Source organism: Morone saxatilis, unplaced genomic scaffold (genome assembly GCF_004916995.1).
Source record: "Morone saxatilis isolate NCDOM2014 unplaced genomic scaffold, NCSU_SB_2.0 Contig18, whole genome shotgun sequence".
Classification (NCBI taxonomy): domain Eukaryota; kingdom Metazoa; phylum Chordata; class Actinopteri; family Moronidae; genus Morone; species Morone saxatilis.
Genome location: NW_023339740.1, coordinates 17832043 through 17842769, shown reverse-complemented (window position 1 = coordinate 17842769; position 10727 = coordinate 17832043). Strand labels below are relative to the sequence as shown.

Sequence of the window (10727 nt, the reverse complement as noted above, 5' to 3'; positions counted from 1 at the left end):
CATAATATAAAAATACTCCACTACAAGCAAATATTATCAGTAAAAGTAGTCGTTAAATTATCACATATTACTACTGAATTAACATGTAGAATTTTAATGTTAAAGATGGTTAAGAGGATAGTATATATATTCTATATACTGTTGGAGAGTGATCTATAACTGTAATTTATACAAATGGATATTTTTTTAATATATTATATCTTAATCTGCTAAATTAAGTAAAAACAGAATTTTATAATGACAGTGAATCCTAAGCTAATAGGCTCAATATCTGCATCCCTATGTGAAATGACTGTAGTGCAGTAGAGGTATAAAGTAGAATAAAGTGGGAATATTCAAGGACATAAATTCCATTCAGTACAGTACTTGAGTAAATGTTAAATTCCCATACTGCACTCTGCTAATAATACGCAGGAAACACCTTTTTTGTGATCTCTCTGAACAAGCTGACACAAAAAGCTCATATGTTGCTTGTAATTGTGAGCTGCATTATGCAATACAACTGAGTGCTTTTGCAATTGAAAAAAAAAAAATACTCTTGTAAGCAGATTACAGCATAAAGGGATGGAGAATCTTGCTGTAGAAATAGTAGGATTATGTTTCTACCAAAAAATCTTCCACCAACGTGGGAATATGGCCAGAAGTGACAACAGTTAAAAGGTCTTCCACAACATCTATTAACTCTACTCTTCCTCTCACAATCACCATGTGTTTCCTGAACTCCTCAGTATAAAGCCAAAGGCAGGAAAGGAGTGTGTCATTGTTGTATAGGTTTTATCCAATACTGGAGTGCCACAGTGATGTAGAGGACTACATGGTGGACATTAATCTCCTGTGCTGCCTTCAGGAGTGCTGGAAGGATTTATGGTAATTGGGAGAGATGAGCGTGTCCGCTAATGGGCCGTGAAACCTAATCTATGACACCGCATTACTGCGAGGGTGAAAAATCTGCCGTGATCTGTGCAGAGATAGGAGAGGGAGTCCCAGATTTACTCGCTGCGTCCCTAATGTCTGACGCTTTAACAGCCCTCGCAGGAGTGTGCATATTTGGGGTTTGCACATTCTCACTTTCCTTCCCGGCAGCAAATCGATATCGGTCACTCGATGGATTTATGTCTGGGATGCTATTTTAATGCTGACACTGGAAACTGTTAAATACATTTTAACACCAGGGAAACCGCTGACCTGCATAAACAAATATATACACTGTAAACATGTTTGCATTCCTTCTGTTGATGTTTACATTACTGCCTTAATGTATTCGAAAAAGCCTATGCCAGATTCTGTTTATTAATGTTAGTGCAATCTCTACTGGGCTCTGAGAGACAGCGAGCAAGGTTATAGAGGAGTTTGTGTCCATTCAAAACACTATTTACCTTTTTATTTTCTTATTCTCAATTTCCTACTCGCTTTTCTCTCCATTGTCTCCATGTCTTTTTAAAAACTACAGTTGTTACAGCACAGACACACATGACAACACAACACACCAACAGTCAAACAGACAGCTGCGACAGCGTCGCTGACCTCGGGCCCGTCCGAGGCAGAGGGACGGACAGACAGACAGAAAGAGAGAGAGCGGCAGAGTGTATCTGCGTACCGATGGCGAGTTGGGGCAGAGTGCAGCCCAGCCGCTCCGCGATTGCCTGCAGCTCTTTCAACTTCGCCTGCTGACGCCGGCCCTCCTCGCTCAAGATCTTGTCCTTCAACCACTGGTAACCCTGTCGAAAACACAGCACACCTGCTCAAAAACACAGCCCTGCTCACACTGCTGCACCGCAGCTCCTGTGTCACCAGGGCCTGTTTTTAAACAAGTGACTCTGTCTCCTGCTGTCTACACCTCAGCCAGGCAAACACAGCTAGAGCTACGCTTACTGAAATATTTAGTTCATTGTTATAAAGTTACAAACATTAAAGGAAGAAGCATTTTCTATTTAAACTGAAATTATATCTGTTAGCTCAGCTGTGTCAAAACAGTAATCTTTATATAGTATCGAGGATTATGAATAACACCATAATGCCATTAGTAACAAGTTAGATACCAGTAAGGATAATCACTGAGTTTAAAGAGCCAAAATACCACAAACATCCACAGGCAACACTGAACCAAACAGGAAGCAGCACATTCCACACGTCACCAAAAGTACTGCACAACACCAACATGGAAAGCTAGTTTCATGAAACCAGGAGAGGTCTAATCGACAGTCACTGACACACAATCCACAGATACACAACATGCCACTCCACTACACGGACACGTCATTGCATTAAGTCAGGCTTCTGGGTAATGCAGAGGTTGAGTTGTCTTGGACTCGTTTTTGTTCAAATGTCAAAATCTCTCTGACATCATTTGACATCATGTGTAATCTTCCTCTGGGTTTCTGAGTGCTCACTGAATAAATAAATAATTAAAGCTGCCTCTCGTCCTCATTAATGTTCAGTTACGGCTGTGTAGTTCCCTTATGCTTAGAGGAAAACAAAACTGAACCTAGGTCACATGAGATGTCTAGAATAAAGCTGGATGGATTCATGATTCATCTACCAATTTAATTATTTAGTTTTAGTTCAAAAAGTGTTGTTATCTACAGTGTCAGTTTAAATATGTACACATGCTGCACTGCTATCGTCCTACGTGTATGCATTCATGTGCGTGCACTAAAATGACAACAGCTGGCAAATGGCGTCAAACAGCACTGCATGGGAAGAGGTACACAGTGCATGGAGTCAACATGGCACTGAACACACACAGATATATGGGGTGTGCACAAAGTTACAGAACCTGAAAGACACAAACACACAGTCAAACAAACAACCAGCAACCAGTAGGGAAACACTGAGACAAAACAGTGACACAGGCACAGATGATCAGAGCGGGATGGTTCGTGTACCTTCAGAGAGGCCCGAGAGTAGGGAGGCACCCTGCCGTCGTATTTCCCTGAGATGATCCCACAGGCCAGTGGTGACCACGTCATGGCCCCCACACCTGAGGACGAAAATATGTTATCACAGTCATCACTGACACCATGGGTCGCTTCCCTAAGGAGCTGTAGTGCTTATTTTGTCTTCGGAAGAAAAACGATCCTGGCAACTCCAGGTACAAAAGTTTCTTTCTGTGAGATGAGAGGCTTTTTAAAATGTATTTTAAGATGCTTTTGTTGACTTGATAGTGGCGTCAGAAAGGACTTCTGTGTCATCTTGTTTGTCAGTCAAGTCACAGACTGCTAATTGTATAATTTGTATGACAACTTACACAAGACGAACCCATTTAAATCTAGACGAGCTCATTTAGTTTTACATGCACAGTGACACAGATCACTGAGCCTGGCATAGCCGGACAGAAACTGAGTGCATTTGTATCTATTCATATTTGCGAGATGTATATACATACAGGATGCTCTTTTTGAAGCTGTGGCTGCAAACCTAGCTTGTCTTCTGGCTTGTGTGTCCGTATGCCACAAAGAACAGAGATCTTTGTGTTTAAAGGTCCAGTGTGTAACATTTAGGCAGATTTATTGGCAGAAATGGAATATAGTGTTTATAGGTATGTTTTCATTAGCATATAATCACCTGAAAATGAGAATGGTTATGATTTCATTACCTTGGATGGTTATTTTTTTATTTACAGACGCCAAAGGTCACCTTCCATGGAGTCCGCCATGCTGAACTGCCATGTTTCTACAGTAGCCCAGAATGGACAAACCCTGGTTGTAGATAGGGCATTGAGTGTTGCATGTTTCATGGCCACCACAGTTCCTCCTACACAATTCACAGTCTGTTCACATTCCCAGGTCATCAAATACTGACACAAGCGGTGTTCAGTTAGTTGCAATCTGAAACTTCACTGCTAGATGCCACTAAATCCTACAGACTGGACCTTTAAGACTCTGCATCGTTTGTACAGAATTTCCAATATACTGCAGTAATGCTACTGTACCTTTAAAGAAGCCCATAACCCAATTCCCACGAATCCATCGCTGCTCACCTATCTTGTGGAAGAGCTCAGGTAGCTGCACTTCCACTTTCTCTCTCTGGAACATGTGGTACTCAGCCTGCTCACAGATGGGAGGAATCTGGTTGAATTGACGCGCCACAGAGTACGCTTCCTAAAGAAAAACATGGGAATAAACAAGATCAGGCTCACAGTACAGCGATACATATTCAGTATAAAGAACATCAAGAACAGGAGAAGGTATGATACAGCAAGGTCAGAAAAGATTTAAATCTTTGTTTGGAAGAAAAACCTCCTTAGGCTATGAAGGAAATTAATATTTGTCCAGCGTACATCCCTGATTCTTTGGACTGTTACTGTCTACACAGATGCACTGAGTCTCACCATTATCTCCATCGGGCTCCAGCGGGATGTTCCCCAGTACATGGCCATGCCTTGGTTTATCACATGGGTCATTGCTCTGACCGTTTCTGCAAGAAAAAATACATAAAAATGTTAAAAACACAGTAAATGATGAAGTCACAGTGTTGTTTTTACATAATATTATTTTTTCATGCTCACTATAGAGCCTGCTGTACTTTATGTGTATGTGAGCGGCTTGTTCTTTATTATCATAAAAGATGTATTTGTTATCATTTGCAATCCAAATGGACCAGGCCATTCAGGAGAGAAGTGGAAAAGCTGATTATGTTAATCAGAATGCTGAGTGGTTCATTCTGATGAGGGTGACATCTATTCATAACAAGGTACACTTGAATGACATTCATGTAAAAATCCACTGCCGTCTTTTTTTGTCGGCAATGTGCTGCAGGGGAACATGAAAAGAGCCCAGTGAAATAAATAAGAGACGACAGGCACAAGGCTGACAAACTGGACTAGTTTATGTATTTTAAGCACAGGAGGATTAAAACATATGTTCGGTTCTATAAAGTGTACATTGGGGATTAGGTTTTTTTCCATCAATGTGCTGACCAATCACGTTATTCTGTCAAAACAGCAGTATATTTGATTTAAAGCCATCAGATAGTGAGTTTCATTTTACAGCCATATCTAACCGTGTGGCGGCGAATATAATCTCACATCACCCAACTTTAATTTCCGTCTTCAGTGATGATTCCTTTCATTCTACTGGCGAAAATATCAAGCATGTAATGATATTGATCAGGGTTTCCCAGACAAGATCAGGAGCACCAGAGCTCAATAAAATACGGGCGTGTCGACCCTCAATAATCCATCTATTCACCTTGCTGATGTACTGTTTCTGGAAAGTCTGGGACAACAAATCAGCCCTCCTATCATCTAGTGGGTGCTTGGTTTAAGAGGGTTTCTCTGTAAACTGGCAGAACAGCAGCTCAGGTCGTATTCACCCTATGTTACTTCCCTTTAGCTACTGCCAGAATAAAATATACCAGATGGTCTAACTGCTGTGGGTTTCAAGACTCAGCTCAGAGCGGTCCATGTGAACTGTGTGCAATCTTTACAAGGGCAGATGGGCAAAAGAATTGCCTCGACTTTTACGTCAGATAACACCAGCTACTTCCAACTAACAAGACACTAAAGTATTGTGTAAGAGCCAGAGCCAGTGAAGCATCAAACTGAAGGCAGGAAGACGACCTCTGAGCGAACTTTAACCCAAAAGGGAACTCTGACACAGGAGCAGATGTATACTGTGAGGCCAGCTGAGCCCACACACAGTTAGCACTCTGCCATTTAAAGGTCTCCAGCATCAGTATCTATACTCATTCTGACTGTGGAGGTGGAAGCACCAGGACAACATGCAGCATTTAAAAATAGAAATTTCAGTTACAAGAGGTTTGTATATTTGAGTCTTCACATTTCAGTAGTCATAGAGACAGGAAAGAGGCGTGTTTTTTTAAATGTGCAATACGACAAAACATAAGAAAAACATGATTAATTGTGCGAGAGGGTTCGAAGGAAATGGGTGATAATTCAAAAGCAATAAAGGTTTAAGTAGAGACAACAGAATTACCTTCCATAGGTGTATTAGGGTCCGGTCTGTTCGCAAAAACCACATCCACATAGTCTAACTGCAGTCTTTCTAGAGAGGCTTTTAAACCTAGAAATAAGCACCACAGTTAGTAACAGGAAACTTCTGTTGTGCAACATTATTATGTTCAGTCTACATACTGCCAAATAAATAATGCAGAGGGTTAGTGTACCCATAAGTTTTTTTTGGCAACCCCAAGAGTGTCAGTTATTAAAAATGCAGTTTGATTCCCTTAAGCCAAAGCAACTAATTAGGAAGTATTTTGTTGCTGCAGTGTCAGCATTTAATCCAATAATCTGAAGCTCTGCTACTTACCTTCTATAATGTGTTTTCGGGATAAACCTCTTTCAGTCTCCGCTCTATACAAAAAATAAAAATAAAAAAACATTTAAAAAAAGACCTTACGTTATAAACAATCATTTGAAATATGACTGGACCTGTAATAGAATATCATACAATATCCTTTGTGATATATGATCTAATGAATGTTTCAGCTGTATTGAAAGTACCTGACAACAGGTCAGTTTGGATGACACATGATCCCATTACCGGGAGCATCAAACAAGTCGAGAAAAATTATACAGGAGGATCGTTCCTCACTTGGACACACAACCTTAGTAAAAGAAGCAACCCAGATAAAACTTACTTTCCGCCCCAGAAGATCTTTGTCGTTATCACCAGACTTGAACGTCTGAAAATGGGAAATGAAAGCACATCTGTTACCACACCTGCCAAACACGGAGAATTCAAGCACAAAAAACCTCATGTATTGGAGTTGGTGATATCTAAGGGTTACAGAAACTTTTATTTTATATGTATTAACAGCTAGGTTGAAAAGCTCCTCCACATTCTCATAATAATAATAATAATCATGCATTTCTATTATTCTTTCAATGTCACACACACCCACATCCCACAATAAGTGTGACTGTGCCAGAACTTGGCCAGCGGCAATGAATAAGTGTTGTAGGCGTGACCTGACTATACAAATGCCAATCCAGGACCAACAAGGTAGAAGACAAGGCACTAGAAGTTAATCCATTATTCAGCATCTTTGAGGAGGGACACAGGAGTGTGGGCATGGCACGGCTGCCCACATGAATCTTTCATCTCCCTACCTTACCGTTTCAGTTCACAACACACCTGCTTCCCAATATGTGCAAGGAAGGAGATGATACAAGATTAGGGAGGCTGGCTGGGACGGAAATTAAAAACCACCAAACTCAATTAAAGTGTGCCTCTTACCTCCATCCTTTCTTCTTTATGATGTTTCCGAGCACCACCTCTGCCCTGCGAAGCAGACGAGTAGAAGGCATGATTAAATAAGGATAAGGCTTAAAAAGATAAGAGCATTTACACCCGGATGTGTGAGGAATGATTCAAGCCCTAAATTAAAGAAAGAGGTCCCGACTCTGCACACATAATGTATAATGCATAAGAGAGCTTTCATTGAAAAGAGCACCTGTTTAGGACTGGTGAGTGTGAATAAGCTGCCAGGTCAGAGTCAGTGGGGCCCGGGCCCAGCTGTGCTGTGGAGGCACCACTATGTCACTCATTAGCACCCTTATGGCTGCTAATGAGTGACATTACGATCAACATGGGGCTCATTAGGGCTGGGCAGAAACCTGTCAGTAGGATGTCTCTCCAGTCCTCTCACTCTGACAAATAATAAGACACCTCCTTGTAACACAGTTTCACATAAAATGGATTTGGATGCTCCTTAGAGGTAAAAAAACAAAACAACAACTATGATTTGTTTTGGATTCATTTTGGGTGCACTGATCAATAAAGCTAGCTGCTCTAATCAATTTGGTTTTCAAATAAATTGTGTTTTGTTGCCCGAGTGTGTTGAAAACTATAAAGGACCATCATTCATCTCACTTATGACACAGCACATTAGAGCCAGTAACGGTGTGTTTGTGTCGAGTGGAGAGACAGTCTGATGTGATTTTGGTGATCAGATGGTCACCTAAACTAGAAATACAGATGGCTTAAACCAGACTGAAAGACTATCAGTTACATTCTTATAATTGCAGTTCATTGATTGGATTAGTGTAGGGATGAAACTATAAATCTGCAGATTAATCGTTAATGAAGTTAATCGTTAGTTGCAATCTTTGTCTGGTTAGCGGGCAACGACAATCCCCTCCTGATGCTGCGGAAATTAACTGATAACCAGAGGGAAACATGACCTAACTGCACTGAAAGAACCAGTTATTATTCATCTCCCTTTTCTTCTTGTTTGATATTTCATGCATGAAGCTTTTATGGTGAAACACTTTGTAACTTGTTTTGAAGTGCTATATAAATAAATCTTTACTTAAACTTTTCACTCGTCTCCAATTAAATTTTTTTTTTGTTTTTCTATCTTGCTTCTCTCTGACAGCATGAGTTATTGGAGGCTCACTTCCCATGTTTTGCTGTGTCATGCTCTGTACACTGATACCAGACAGATGATCTTATTGGTGCTGCAGGGTTGATTTCAGCTTTACTGTCCGACCCTATATATGTATATACTGTATATGTGTATGTGTGTGAGTGCCAACACTTTGCAGGTACTTAAATATTGATGTAAGGAAGTATGAAAGTACAAAGAACTCAAAGATATATGAATGATATTGATTTTATATCCAGAGAATACTGTGATAGTGTTGATTTAGTTTCCCTTTTCTCTGTGGCCCAACCACTGCAGGGTCTTGGAAAATGCATCATTACTGTGCGCCACTTGTGATTTTTCCTAGGAGTGTTGCTAGTTTGTGACTTAACAGTTATTTAAATGAAAATCTTCACGAATATTACGTTAACTCCTGCATGTGTGTTTTCATTATTTTTGTTGTTCCTCTCCTGTTTGCCACTTATTAAAAAGGTAAATTCAATAAAACTCTTTCTTCCTACTCCTGTTTAAATGCCCGATAGAGTCTGCTGAACCAACACGCAGTAGGACTACAGTAGGAGCTGAGCTACTACTGGCTGTTCTTCCAGACACTGCCAGTTGGACCCACCACCTTTTTAAACAATGGGCACTCAAGCACTCCCCTGGGAGCAATAATGTGTGTGTTTGTGTGCATAATACTGTGTGTATATGTGTGTGTGTGTCTCTGGCAAACACCCACACAGTGCACTGTGTGTTGCCCTTCTGAAATGTGAGTAATTTGAGAGCCCAAACAGAAGGTACAGTGTGCCTTAAGCAGGTTGACTTTCTTCATCCATCCATTAATTAGGTCTGTGTTTCAGTGCCGAGTCGATGTTATGACTTACGGCAGAAGCCAATGACATAATGCTGCATTATTCATGGGTTTATAATATTTTATTACTTGCAGATTTCTCTGTAATTATGTGTCCAATTTGTCACTGGTTTCACGCAATACCATGCAATTACTATGCATCTAGAGCAAAATGTCTAAGCCTGAAAGAAAATGAAGAAGCAATTTCTGTTCTGCCAATTACTTGCATACTTTTAAATGCATTGACGCCATATGTGTTTGCTGATAACAGCAGCTACATGGGATGTGCAGAGAATGTTTATTTATGCAACTAAACATATTTATTTATACATTTCTGAGAAACAGTAGTCTGTGTATTGGGATGGATACGCTAGTAAAGAATCACAATCAGTATCTAAATATTTCTGTGTGTGTTGTTTTGCTTCTCTGTTTTGTAGAGCTAAGCCAGGACAAACATGCCAAACAAACAGCCAACAACTGCCAAGCACTGTTTGCAAGCAGGTAGTGTGAGCTTATCTGTCCATGCTTGCACTGACTGACTGACTGTACAGCCGGCAAACACCAGTCCATGTTCTCTGAGTCTGACTGATGACGGAATCGCAGTAAGCCAGCACCGAAGACTTCACATGAAAGCTTTTTCAATTCTGATGTGAAAGGTGCGTGATTTGTTCTACTTCTGTGTATGTGTGTAATATAAGCTCCTCGAAGCTGTCAGGATTAACACCTGTGCAACACATACTGAGCTGTGTGACACGTTGTCACAAACATTTGCACGTGCCTAACAGATTTGTCCTTTCTGTCAAACTGGGGTTCATTTTATGGTAGCTAAATGATCAAAGTTGGACTTAGTAATGCTTCTGTGTCAAAGATCAACCTTTTCTGGCGAGATCCTAAAAACAAAGAAGCTTAAACAGCAGACTGTCAAAGGCTCTCCAGAACAATGAAGATTGTATTGTAGTGATGACATTAAGCAGACAACAGCTGCATTAGATGAGAAATGAGGAAAACCACTGAGACCTAGTGCATGTTTCTTGTCTTGTTGTTACTTTTGATTTTCTTTTGCAAGACACTGGCACTCTGATGCATCTCCAAAAACATAATGGCAATACTAGAATATTCTTGGGAGGATTAAAAAAAAAAGGACTTGGTGCGTTTACTGTTTGCAAAGGATAATCCCATAGATTATTTCAAAGCACTCAAGTTACTACAAAGCCAGATTAATCCATGCTGGAACTGAAACCCATCACTACACACAGCCATAAGGCAATACAATGTTGTTTTCTGAGGTTAAAAATAAGACTATGAATATCTGAACCCTCATGAATGTTACTGCAACAATAACGAGGTGTTGATGAAAAGGACGATTCATTAAGACCTAAGGTCAAGGACAGAAACATAAATCTGTTGTGTCCCTTCAGTCACTGGAACTACTTTCTGCTAACAAAAAATCCCAGTGAAAACTGTTGACAGTGATCCAATAGAGAGAGTAACTTCCTACAAATACCTAGGTATTTGGTTGGATGAGAAATTGTCTTTTGGGGTCCATATT

General features: G+C 40.3%; 1 protein-coding gene across 4 annotated transcripts in view; it reads right to left on the bottom strand.

The window, feature by feature from the left end:
* The window catches only part of kcnab2a (potassium voltage-gated channel, shaker-related subfamily, beta member 2 a), an 80847-nt gene that overhangs the window by 4509 nt on the left and 65611 nt on the right, over positions 1-10727 (bottom strand). For all 4 annotated transcript variants that reach the window (XM_035661640.1, XM_035661642.1, XM_035661641.1 and 1 more), the window contains 8 exons: positions 7200-7244; positions 6601-6645; positions 6270-6313; positions 5937-6023; positions 4331-4416; positions 3980-4100; positions 2886-2980; positions 1598-1718 (listed from right to left, as the gene is read on the bottom strand). In XM_035661640.1, the coding sequence (XP_035517533.1) occupies positions 1598-1718; positions 2886-2980; positions 3980-4100; positions 4331-4416; positions 5937-6023; positions 6270-6313; positions 6601-6645; positions 7200-7244 (644 nt within the window). The remainder of the gene's footprint in view (positions 1-1597; positions 1719-2885; positions 2981-3979; positions 4101-4330; positions 4417-5936; positions 6024-6269; positions 6314-6600; positions 6646-7199; positions 7245-10727) is intronic.